General features: G+C 42.7%; 1 protein-coding gene across 1 annotated transcript in view; it reads right to left on the minus strand.

Annotated features, from left to right (window-relative positions):
- ift140 (intraflagellar transport 140 homolog (Chlamydomonas)) overlaps positions 1-13,803 on the minus strand; it is a 72,451-nt gene that overhangs the window by 45,765 nt on the left and 12,883 nt on the right. The window contains exons 13-18 of the mRNA XM_024386866.2: positions 13,304-13,431; positions 12,916-13,033; positions 12,610-12,731; positions 12,359-12,482; positions 10,513-10,644; positions 8,709-8,953 (exon numbers count right to left, since the gene is read on the minus strand). Of these exons, the coding sequence (XP_024242634.1) occupies positions 8,709-8,953; positions 10,513-10,644; positions 12,359-12,482; positions 12,610-12,731; positions 12,916-13,033; positions 13,304-13,431 (869 nt within the window). The remainder of the gene's footprint in view (positions 1-8,708; positions 8,954-10,512; positions 10,645-12,358; positions 12,483-12,609; positions 12,732-12,915; positions 13,034-13,303; positions 13,432-13,803) is intronic.

Here is a 13,803-nt window from a genome sequence, read left to right on the forward strand (position 1 = left end):
GTATTCGGTAGCATTGCCTTAAGCATTGTTTAACTTGGGTAGCATTGTTTAACTTGGGTCAAACGTTTCGGGTAGCCTTCCACAAGCTTCTCACAATAAGTGGGGTGAATTTTGGCCCATTCCTCCTGACAGACAGAGCTGGTGAAACTGAGTCAGGTTTGTAGGCCTGCTTGCTCGCACACGCTTTTTCAGTTCTGCCCACAAATCTTCTATAGGATTGAGGTCAGGGCTTTGTGATGGCCACTCCATCAGACTCGTCAGTCTATTCTTGTTCTGAGAAATGAAGGCTATTCCATGCGAGAAATTGCCAAGAAACTGAATATCTCGTACAACGCTGTGTCCTACTCCCTTCACAGAACAGCGCAAACTAGCTATAACCAGGAAATAAAGAGGCGTGGGAGGCCCCGGTGCATAACTGAGCAAGAGGACAAGTACATTACAGTGCCTAGTGTGTGAAACAGACTCCAAACATGTCCTCAACTGGCAGCTTCATTAAATAGTACCCGCAAAACACCAGTCTCAACGTCAACAGTGAGAGGCGACTCCAGGATGTTGGCCTTCTAGGCAGAGTTGCAAAGCAAATGCCATATCTCAGACTGGTCAATAAAACTAAAATATTAAGATGGGTAAAAGAACACAGACACTGGACAGAAGAACTCTGCCTAGAAGGCCAAAATCCCAGAGTCGACTCTTCACTGTTGACGTTGAGACCGGTGTTTTGCGGGTACTATTTAATGAAGCTGCCAGTTGAGGACTTGTGCGGTGTCTGTTTCTCAAATTAGACACTAATGTATTTGTCCTGTTTCTGGCCATTTTGAGCCTGTAATCAAACCCACAAATGCTGATGCTCCAGATACTCAACTAGTCTAAAGAAGGCCAGTTTTATTGCTTCTTTAATCACCCTAAGTTTTCAGCTGTGCTAACATAATTGCAAACAGCTTTCTAATGATCAATTAGCCTTTTAAAATGATAAACTTTGATTAGCTAACACAACGTGCCATTGGAACACAGGAGTGTTGGTTGATGATAATGGGCCTCTGTACGCCTATGTATGCCTAGAAAATCTACCATTTCCGGGGCCTCCCGGGTGGCGCAGTGGTTAAGGGCGCTGTACTGCAGCGCCAGCTGTGCCATCAGAGACTCTGGGTTCGCGCCCAGGCTCTGTCGTAACCGGCCGCAACCGGGAGGTCCGTGTGGCGACGCACAATTGGCCTAGCGTCGTCTGGGTTAGGGAGGGCTTGGCCGGTAGAGATGCCCTTGTCTCACGTGCACCAGCGACTCCTGTGGCGGGCCGGGCGCAGTGCGCGCTAACCAAGGTAGCCAGGTGCACGGTGTTTCCTCCGACACATTGGTGCGGCTGGCTTCCGGGTTGGATGCGCGCTGTGTTAAGAAGCAGTGAGGCCTGGTTTGGTTGTGTATCGGAGGACGCATGACTTTCAACCTTCGTCTCTCCCGAGCCCGTACGGGAGTTGTAGCGATGAGACAAGATAGTAGTTACTAAAAACAATTGGATACCACGAAATTGGGGAGAAAAAGGGGTCAAATTAAAAAATATAAAAAATATATAAAAAAATCTGCCATTTCCAGCTACAATAGTTATTTACAACATTAACAGTGTCTGTATTTCGGATCAATTTGATGTTATTTTAAATGGACAAAAAAATGTGCTTTTCTTTCAAAAACAAAGACATTTCTAAGTTTGAACATTAGTGTATATACAGTTGAAGTTGGAATTTTACATACACTTAGGTTGGAGCCATTAAAACTCATTTTTCAACCACTCCACAAATGTCTTGTTAACAAACTATGGTTTTGGCAAGTTGGTTAGGACATCTACTTTGTGCATGACACAAGTAATATTTCCAACAATTGTTTACAGACAGATTGTTTCACTTATAATTCACTGTATCACAATTCTAGAAGTTTACACTAAGTTGACTGTGCCTTTAAACAGCTTGGAAAATACCATAAAATTATGTCATGGCTTTAGAAGCTTCTGATAGGCTATTGACATCATCTGAGTCAATTGGAGGTGTACCTGTGTATGTATTTCAAGGCCTAACTTCAATCTCCGTGCCTCTTTGCTTGACATCATGGGAAAATCAAAAGAAATCAGTCAGGACCTCAGAAACAAATTCTGGTTCATTCTTGGGAGCAATTTCCAAATGCCTGAAGGTACTATGTTCATCTGTACAAACAATAGCACGCAAGTATAAACAGCATGGGACCACGCAGCCGTCATACCGCTCAGGAAGGAGACGCGTTCTGTCTCCTAGAGATGAACGTACTTTGGTGCCAAAAGTGCAAATAAATCCCAGAACAACAGCAAAGGACCTTGTGAAGATGCTGGAGGAAAACAGGTTCAAAAGTATCTATATCCACAGTAAAACGAGTCCCATATCGACATAACCTGAAAGGCCGCTCAGCAAGGAAGAAGCCACTGCTCTAAACTCGCCATAAAAAAAGCCAGACTACGGTTTACAACTGCACATGGGGACAAAGGTCGTACTTTTTGGAGAAATGTCCTCTGGTCTGATGAAACAAAATATAACTTTTTGGTCATAATGACCGTCGTTATGTTTGGAGGAAAAAGGGGGATGCTTGCAAGCTGAAGAACACCATCCCAACCGTGAAGCACGGGGGTGGCAGCATCATGTTGTGGGGGTGCTTTGCTGCAGGAGGGACTGGTGCACTTCACAAAATAGATGGCACCATAAGGGAGGAAAATGTTGTGGATATATTGAAGCAGCATCTCAAGACATCAGTCAGGAAGTTGAAGCTTGGTCGCAAATGGGTCTTCCAAATGAACAATAACCCAAAGCATACTTCCAAAGTTGTGGCAAAATGGCTTAACTTGTTATGGCTGGGGGCAGTATTGAGTAGCTTGGATGAATTAGGTGCCCAGAGTAAACTGCATGCTACTCAGGCCCAGTTGCTAATATATGCATATTATTAGTAGATTTGGATAGAAAACACTCTGACGTTTCTAAAACTGTTTGAATGATGTCTGTGAGTATAACAGAACTCATATGGCAGGCAAAAACCAGAGAAAAAAATCCAACCAGGAAGTGGGAAATCTGTGGTTTGTAGTTTTTCAACTCTTTGCCTATCAAATATACAGTGTCTATGGGGTCAAATTGCACTTCCTAAGGCTTCCACTAGATGTCAACCGTCTTTAGAACCTTGTTTGATGCTTTTACTGTGAAGGAGGGGGGAATGAGAGGGGATTGAGTCAGAGGTCTGGCAGAGTGGCATGAGCTGGTCATGCGCGTTCACGTGAGAGTTAGCTTGAGTTCCATTGCATTTCTGAAGACAAAGGAATTCTCCGGTTGGAACATTATTGAAGATTTATGATAAAAACATCCTAAAGATTGATTCTATACATCGTTTGACATTTTTCTACGAACTGTAATAACCTTTTTGACTTTTCGTCTGAACTAAGCAATCGCGCATTGAGCATTTGGATTACTGGGCTAAACGCGTGAACAAAAAGGAGGTATTTGGACATAAATGATGGACTTTATCGAACAAATCAAACATTTATTGTGGAACTGGGGTTCTGGGAGTGCATTCTGATGAAGATCATCAAAGGTAAGTGAATATTTATAATGTTATTTCTGACTTCTGTTGACTCCACAACATGGCGGATATCTGTATGGCTTGATTTGTTGTCTGAGCGCTGTACTCAGATTTTTGTATATAAACATGAACTTTATAGAACAAAACATACATGTATTGTGTAACATGAAGTCCTATAAGTGTCATCTGATGAAGGTCATCAAATTTTAGTGATTCATTTTCTCTCTATTTCTGCTTTATGTGACTCCTCTCTTTGGCTGGAAAAATGGCTGTGTTTTTCTGTCAGTAGGTGCAGACCTAACATAATCGTTTGATGTGCTTTCGACGTAAAGCCTTCTTGAAATCGGCCACTGTGGTGGGATTAACAACAAGTTTATCTTTAAAATTGTGTAAAATACTTCTATGTTTGAGGAATTTTAATTATGAGATTTCTGTTCTTTTGAATTTGGTGCCCTGCACTTTCACTGGCTGTTGTCATATCGATCCCGTTAGCGGGATTCAAGCCATAAGAAGTTTTAAGAACAACAAAGTCAAGGTATTGGAGTGGGCATCACAAATCCCTGACCTCAATCCTATAGAAGATTTGTGGGCAGAACTGAAAAAGTGTGTGCGAGCAAGGAGGCCTACAAACCTGACTCAGTTACACCAGCTCTGACAGGAGGAATGGGCCAAAATTCACCCAACTTATTGTGGGAAGTTTGTGGAAGGCTACCCGAAACGTTTGACCCAAGTTAAACCATTTCAAGGCAATGCTACCAAATACTAATTGAGTGTATGTGAACTTCTGAACCACTGGGAATGTGATGAAAGAAATAAAAGCAGAAATAAATCACTCTCTCTATTATTATTCTGACATTTCACATTCTTAAAATACAGTGGTGATCCTAACTGGCTTAAGACAGGGAATTGTTACTCGGGTTAAATTTCAGGAATTGTGAAAACTGAGTTTAAATTTATTTGGCCAAAGGTGTATGTAAACTTCTGACTTCAACTGAATATAGATATATTTTTTTAATGTTTTATTTGTGGTAACAATATTTCATATTTTACACAAGTGAAAAACACATGCAAAAAAACGAAAAAATATAATTTAGAGTTTAATTGAAGTTGGTGTTAGCTGTGACAGTAGGGAGATTCGATTTTTCAATGTACGTCAGCAGACCCTAACTTAAGTCTGCTAACACTAGCTTTTTATCCAAATTCCATGTTGCCTAGCATTGCCAACTATCAATGACGACAGAGCATGTTGGTCAAGGAATGAAATTCTGATTTGTTTTGGTTCGATTGGTTTGTTTTAGTTCAACCTATGATGTCAACCAGTCAGCTGTCAAAGCAAAAGCTGTCAGTGAAAACATGTAAAATGACTGCTGCCCCTGCCACACCTTGCCGCCCACCCCCTGGCTTCACTGCCCTGGCTGTGGACACTGTGGCTGCCCCTGCCAAGGTCAAACCCTGCATGACTCGCAGAAGACCACTAGCCTTTGCTGACCCAGAAGCTGCTTCTACGGCTGGCCCTGGAATGGACGACCCCTTTTGTCATGATTCTGTACAACATGCACCTGAGGATCTGCGCCGAGGTGAGAACACATGATACTTGTTGGATATGACCGAAGTGTGATTCTGATGCGTCTTCTTAATGTACTAATATAGTTACAGCAATACGTCTCCCAGCATCTTTAAAAGGATCATCGGTCTCATTTTATTGCTCTGTTTTCCTGTTCTCTCAGGAGAAGGCCGAGCTGAAGATGAAGTGCTGTCAGCTCCACACTGAGTTGCTGAGGGAGGAGAGGGCTGTTCAGAGGGCAGAGGAGTGGGTCCGCGAGAACCAAGACAACCTGCCCAAGCTGGAGAACATTCTCCTGGCTAAGGTTGAACCAATGCACTGGCTCACTGACGACCGTCGTTGACAAGACAGAGGAGCTGCGGCCCAAGGAAGAGGCGCAGCGGCTCATCCAGGGATACCAGGAGCACTATGCCAGCCTGGAGCATGAGAAGGTTCAGGTGGTCTTGGAGGAGGAGACCAAGGAGGAGATCTTGGAGGAGAGAAGAAGAAGATCAAGAAGAAATCCAGCTGCTTCAGGGGATGTTCTTGCTCAGAAGAACATAGAGGATGACTTTGAGTAGGTGAAGAAGAGAAGAGCAGAGAATTGAAGAAGAGAAATGAAGTGATGAGAAGAGAAGAGGAAGTGCCACAATATTCCTTTGCCATTGATTGTTCGCAAATAAATAAATACTTTGTTTAACTAAAAGCATACAAGCCGCCTGTACCTGTTTGCGGTGGTTCTTGCATCTTTTCTTCAAACATATACTTTGACTAAATTCTATGAGGGAGGATTATGGTTAGAAAATACTTCAAAGTTACTGGGCTATATAAAACAGCTGACAAATTAATCAAGGCTTATTGATGAACAAATCCAATTGTGAGAGCCTATGTTATGCAGTGTTCCTCCTGATCTACAACAACGTGTTTGCTGTAATCTAGCGTAATTTCTACATACAGAGACAGTTGCCCCTAAATTCAATTTATAAAGGTAGGGTAAAATGCTTTGGAGGCGTCACTAAGAAATATCCTACAACTATAGATAGCACCGATAAGCACTGTCAAAATACCAAGACATATTGTGTGACCTATTAAATAGTGTTAGAATAGTGTACTTTTCTCTCATAGAGAAGGTTATAGAGTATACAGTAGAAAACTCGCCAGAAGGGACTTCACTACAACAATCACTGTACTGTTGGCCATTGCATTAATACATCAGTCTAGCTGTACTTCTGGCGACTTCCTTTGTCTGACTCGGAAATGGACAAAGACGAAGCGTTACCCCTGTAAATAAATGGCCGACGGCAAAGGACATTTTGTAAGTGAAGGCTGGTACTCACATGGAGCGATAGCCCTGTAGCGTGTCACCTGGTGTCAAGGACAACGTGAATGACAGGAAATTGCACTGGGGGATCTGGACTGAGCAGAGACATTCCACACTGTATCCGACATACTGTATCCGACATACTGTATCCGACATCCTGCGTCAGTATGTCTCCTTTAGCGTGTCTCAAAGAGAGCGGCAACATGTTCAGAGATATTAGTTAAAGTTTTAGACTATAAATATCAGGTTGCGGTTTCGTCTTATCAACTTTCCATCTGCCTTAGAGCAAGACTTGTACAACAGATCTCATTAGCTATAACAACTTCATCAGCAGTAGGGCTCACTTTGCATTTAGACCAGGACCAGAGTTGGTCGTATCAAATCACATACATCTAATATTTAGAGATCGGCCTATCAGTAAAGCTCTGCTGGGAGTTCACGTGTACAGTACGCGGGTCGGGTCTCTCCGTTGAATCATGTTTTGGCAATTCAAAAGGCCATTTCCATGGCAATGAGCCCCAGCAGATAGACAGAAGAGAAGCACATGTTATTGGTCACACACAGGACAAGAATGGCATCGTCCTGTTGGTGGGGATAAGCGGAGATCGAACACACTGGCTACAGTGACTGCTTTGAAGAAGGAATTGGCAGTAAAAAAATAACTGTCACTGCGGAACAACCTAAAGTTGTCATCAACCTATTAAACATAGTGTCATATCTGGCTAGCTAGGATAGGCTATTATCCCCTTTTGTATTTTCAGACATATTTGCGTGTTTGTACGTGCTCAAAGCAGTACTTCTGGGGAATTTAGGATTGGAGTGTCCAGTCACGTATTAGTCTATTGATGACGTCCAGGCTACTTTGAGGTGGCACCCTTTGTCACACACACACACACACACACACACACACACACACACACACACACACACACACATCCCCTCTCTGACCTATTTCTCTGGTTGGCTGAATGACTGGAAAGGGCGCTCTTTTAGAACCAAACAAGGACAAGGGAGTCACAGTGTGTCACAGTGTGTTTAGAGAAGCACATCCCCTCACCATAACGTACAGTACAGTACACACACACACACACACACACACACACACACACACACACACACACACACACACACACACACACACACACACACACACACACACACACACACACACACACACACACACACAACACACACACACACACACACACAAAAACATCCTAAATCATGTCCTGTGATTGAAAATCCCCTTCATACTATGCTACTATAAGCAGAAAACGGTTTGTCGGATCATATCACAGTATCCTTGCTTTAAACACACTCCTGTCTCCGTCAAACCCCTCTGCTTAGACTACACATACGCTAGCCAGCTCTCATTTCCAATGGATTTGCTCTGCTGGTCATATCAACGCAATAATTGTGTCTGTTTTCCCACTCTAACAGCATTACTCAAGAATATTTCCTTTACAGTGGGGTTTCATAAACTGGGCCCTGGGCATGTGAGAGGTGAGATGGTAGATTTTTCATATTGGTCTGGAGCTGAAAACGTTTAAGAACCCCTGCTTTACAGATAAGGCCATTGCTCTAATTGCTCTAATTGTGAGCAAAATAAGTGCTCCTCTCAGTTCAATGCCAAAGCTGTTTTGTTATAGTTATACAACCAGCCCACATAAAACATCTTAATCCTGAGGTCAGGGAGTGATCATGATCTTTCTATCCATGTGTGGCCTCTACAGTTGAAAGATTTGTGTTGGTCTAAAGAACCTGTCACAATGAAGTCTCCCATTGCAAACCTTCAGACAGAGGGCCTGAGAGGAATCAAGGCCATACCAACAATACCATCCCCATAGCCTTTCCTGAAGCCTTTGAACTGGGACGTGCTTAGCAATTACTGGCTGTTAATGGGGCCCTGGTGTGGGCAGGAACCAGGAAGTGATGATAGGAAGCGGTGGCAAATGGATGGTGCACGGCTGCAGGCATGGCCATTCTGCACGTCTACCCCACTGCCCACTGATTGGGCGAAGCAAAGGCGTTGGGGGATAGCTAAGGCGTACACATATGTGCAGACACACTCCGATACAATCGCACAGACGTCACACATACCGCACTACTGGAGTTGGTGTGATGCATATAACTGAAGAAAGCTGTCAGCTGTTAAATACTGTATTCTCCGCACAGACGGAGCACAGTAAACTTATCTTGCTTTTAACTTCTTGATGAGTTATCAGTCAGTGAGTGTTAAAACTAGGCTTATCCAAGTTCTCTTACCTCTTGATGAGCTTGATGGACTTGAAGGCCTCGTCCATGTTTCCGATGGTCAGGTAGAAGCTAAAGTTGAGCATGGCATCGCGGGTGGCCTTTTCACAGTTCTCCAGGCCCTGAAAGTCCCGGAGGGCTCGTCTGGACACCATGTGGGGGGACTGGGCAGCCGGGGCTGAGGCCTGGGCCAGGGATGGAGATTGGGTGGGGTCTGGAGCTTGGGCCTCCTCCGTCTCTGGATCCCTCTCACCTGGCTGGGTGTTGATGAGATAACCAAGAATTAGCTATTTCAATACAATGTGACTATATAGATTTTGTGTTGTGCTTCCATGGGGTCTAGTTCTTTAATGCATTGATTGTCCAAACACTTCACACTCGAATATGAAAATTCCCCACACAAACAATACTAATGTATAACTAAACCATGTGGTTTGTACTGATGAACACTTTAGAGCAGAAAATTCAACATAATGGTTGGAGTGGGGTAAGATAAAGTTGTTGTTTTTCATGATTTCTTTTCAGGAAACTCTTTCTTTTCTCCAGAGATAGAATCTGGCTCTTGAAGCCTTTTTCTATTATAGCGTGATAACTTTCAATACTGGCAGCCGACTCGATTACACACAGGTAAGATGAAAGAATTTGGCTCCTTGATTAGGAAGGGAAAATGACACGCACGGACACACGCGCACACACACTATTGTAGCAACACCCAGTCCTTCATCATAGAAGAGTAGGCTCAATGAAAGGAAACATCCTCAGATATGAGATCTAGGGCTAGTAGGGAGACACAGACAAGAAAGGAATCAAAAACAGTGGAAATAGACATCTAAGAAGACATTGATCGTATCCAACCAGTGGAGTAAGCCACAGATATCCGATCCAATGTTATATGTCATTCTATGCCACAAGCTACAAAACATGGACCCTACAATTCTGGCTTATGCATCTGTATACTGTCGTGCATTCTTCCTATGTAAAAACTAATTTCACTATGGATGGTCTAGATTACATTGTCCTGTTAATTATTATGACACAATGGAGGTTTTACAATGCCACAAGCCTAGGAAAAGAGGGTAGGACTATGGAAATGCCAAGGAAATTTGCAGCACTGACTAACTGAAGGGGCAGTAGATACTTACTTCTGGTAAAGAGATACCACCCCTCCGAAACAACAGCTGGTGTGAATGGAAGCCAAGCACAAACAGACATGCATATGCACATGAAATATGACAAATTCACATACACTCAAGAAAGAGAGGGAAGAAGAGCCCAAGCAAAGATTATGCAAAATGAAAAGAAAGACTAACCGAGTTTTATGAGCATAACCTCTGAGGAATAAGATGGGGAAGAGAAGCAAGAGAGCAACCATACCTTACAAGTGATTTACAGATGTAGGATCTTAATTTGATCACTCTTTTGTTGATGAGAATTTGCCTGCACAGCAGGTTTAAAAAGGCTTCTAAAATGTGCAATTTCCACTTTAGAATTTCAGACTTGATTTGCAGTAATGTAAAATGTATCAACTCCTACAAAAAATGTCCATGAATTATAATCCACATAATAATTCAGATTTCCTGTTGCTACATTATTTTTTTCCTGCTGTAGCAAACTGTTTCAAATTAAGATCCTACATCTGTAGGCCTACTAAAAATCATGATAACATAATAAATCATATGAACAGTACGTCCCTGGTAAATTAGAAAATCAGTAAACAAAAGAGTAGCCATACAGTAAATAATGGCCTCACCTTAAGTAAAGGGATACCATTCAACACTCTGCAGGTAATGTACTGTGCATTGGTCATTGTCCCTACCTTACAGGTGAAGTAGTAGTAGGGAACGTCCAGGGCCAGTAGGGCCTGCAGGCCGGCTGGTTTGGGGTAGGAGTCCTGCAGGAGGAGCCCATGTTCCTGAGTGCAGAAAAACGTCACCACGAGCACATCCACCTGCAGGGGACAGCAAATACATGCTATATGTTACATAGTTCATAGCACAGAGGACTCGGAACACACCATATACAGTACATACCGAACACATCCACACTTGATATGTATTCAGCGTTTCCCCTAGGATTCTTTTCAGCAGAGGTGGGAAAAGGGGGGTCTCAGGAGGTTTTTGTAGAATGATTGTTAGAAGGTCACTTCTAGTGACTTTTTAAAAGGACATTCGATTCTAAAATGCATGACAATTGAATTATGTTGACACCATCTTAAATAGAACTGATGCGTGCCACTGCACTCTACTGAGATGATGAGGAGCAAGTGGTGGCTGTGCACTTGTGGATCTCATTCGTGCCACGGCTCGCTCTGTTTGCTAGAATATATGCTGTAACTTGCCACTCTGTTCTTAAAGGGATAGTGCGAGATTTTGGCAATCGAACTCATTGAATACCATTTTTATGTCTCTGCGTGCAGTTTGAAGGAAGTTGAAGGTAGTTGTGCGCGCCCTTGCTGACTGGCGTTAGTGCAATGACTGGAAGTCTATGGAAACAGCTTGCATGCTGTTCCCATAGACTTCCAGTCATTATACTAACGCTAGTTAGCAAGTGCGCTAACGCTAGTTAGCCACTTCCTTCAAGACACATAAAAATAGTATCCATGAGTTCATCTGACTCTGGGTAGAAAAAGGTCTTATTGCTAAAATCTCACCCTATCCCTTTAAAAATGGGTCTCTGCAGAAATAAACAATACCAGTCAATAAGAAGAAGAGACTTGTTTGGGCCAAGAAACAAGAGCAATGGACATTAGACTGGTGGAAATCTGTTCTTTGGTCTGATGAGTCCAAATTTGAGATGAACGGATGATCTCCGCATGTGTGGTTCCCACCGTGAAGCATGGAGCAGGAGGTGTGATGGTGTGGGGGTGCTTTGCAGGTGGCACTGTCAGTGATTTATTTAGAATTCAAGGCACACTTAACCAGCATGGATACCACAGCATTCTGCAGTGATACGCCATCCCATCTTGTTTGGGCATAGTGGGACTATCATTTGTTTTTCAACAGGACAACACACCTCCAGGCTGTGTAAGGGCTATTTTACCAAGAAGGAGAGTGATGGAGTGCTGCATCAGATGACCTGGCCTCCACAATTACCTTATCTGAACCCAATTGAGATGGTTTGGGATGAGTTGGACAGCAGAGTGAAGGAAAAGCAGCCAACAAGTGCTCAGCATATGTGGGAACTCCTTCAAGACTGTTGGAAAAGCATTCCAGGTGAAACTGGTTGACAGCATGCCAAGAGTGTGCAAATCTGTCATCAAGGTAAAGGGTGGCTACTTTTAAGAATATATAATATCAAATATATTTTGTTTAACACTTTTTTGGTTACTACATGGTTCCATATGTTATTTCATAGTTTTGATTCTACAATGTAGAAAATAGTAAAATAAAGAAAAACCCTTGAATGAGAAGGTGTCCAAACTTTTGACTGGTACAGTATATAAATAAATAAAAATGGAGGAAAAAAATGACAAAGAAAAATGAAAATAATATAAATATAGGAGGAACACTGGTATTGTATGCATGCTATTGTATTTTTCGAAATACATTCTGAAAACAGGCCTATAATAGATTATTTGTTGTCAAATCTGGTTAATGTGATTGTACATTACAGTATGTAACATTTTTGTGTGGTGGTGAGTAGTACAATGAAGCCACCCCTACCCTGTCCAGATGGTCCATTTGGGGAGAGCTGACCAGTACCGTCTCACACACAAACAGACGAGGCTCGTTCTCGTCCCAGAAATGAGACACAGGACATCTCTCGCTCAGCTCTGTCAGTGGCCGTCTGGAACACACACACACGCACACGCACACACACACACACCACACACACACACACATATTCAGTGAACACACACACACAGTCAAAAGAACACACAAGGTCAAAAGAATGCACGCACACACACACACACCTTTCTGTGTCGTCGGCCTGTGAGATGCCACTAGGCGGTCTACCAGTGAAGAAGTCAAAGTGAGAGAGTGTGTCCATCTCTACGTCATAGAAGTACATTCTGTGGTCAGGTCTCCCATTCACCTTAGAGGGAGAAATAATTCAGCAACAACATAAATCAACAACTTGGTAGAAGTACAATTTAACAGACTTGGAAGTGTAGCAATTCAAATAACTTCATTGCGAATTACAAGAGCAAAGTTTATCTATGAGATCCTTTGGAGAAGAAAAAAAAGTCAAGGTTCTATGTCTCGAAGTGTCCACTCACCTGAGTGACCAGGATGCTGACTTGGTTGCCGTTGGCGTTACACTTGACCGATTTCAGGGCTCCCAGATTAGGGGTCAGGTCCACTAGGTTCTTAGCACTGCAGTGGGCCTTGGCTTCTCTATACACACACATACAGTACAGACGTATATACAGTCTATACAATGACGTACACAATGAACCCTGAAAATTGTGCTGCAATATGCAATGACAAGGAGTAGTCTTTTGCTAGCTATGTATAGCAACACAAAACAATGGAGACCTGCAAAACAAAATCAATTTGGCCAAGCTCATTCACTTACTACACTGGCTAATGACACTGATTTGAAAAAGTGGTTGTGCCATTACAAGTCATGTAAATTGAGAGGTTTTTATCTGTTTTTGTGGATACCTGCGAGTGAGGTCAAAGACCTTGATGTGAGCTGTGTCTGTTCCCACCACCAGGTAGCCCTGACACACACTGAGCAGCACAGGGTTGCCCTCGGCCTCAGAGAAGGCTAGTAGCTGCTTCACTGTGCCCTGGGAGACAGAGTCAGAGAGATACACACGGCTTATTTACAATAGACAAAGACACACAATGCTTGTCTATAATATACAGAGAAGGATCTTAATTTGATCCCTCTTCTGTTGCTGAAATTTATTTTCCTGCACAGAAGTGTATTTGAGGTTTAAAAAGGCTTCTAAAGTTTGCAATGTTCACCAATTTGCCCTAAAGAAAAATGTATCAACCCCAACAAAAACATCCAATAATTATAATCCACATAATAAGTTTACTGTTGCTGCAGCATTATTTACCTGCTGTAGAAAACTAGCTAAAAATTAAGCTACAGACAACAAAAAGAACACTGAACTAGATTTGACGGGAGCCTCGAAGCCGTAAGAGGCAGTATG

The sequence above is a fragment of the Oncorhynchus tshawytscha genome, linkage group LG24, assembly GCF_018296145.1.
Source record: "Oncorhynchus tshawytscha isolate Ot180627B linkage group LG24, Otsh_v2.0, whole genome shotgun sequence".
Classification (NCBI taxonomy): domain Eukaryota; kingdom Metazoa; phylum Chordata; class Actinopteri; order Salmoniformes; family Salmonidae; genus Oncorhynchus; species Oncorhynchus tshawytscha.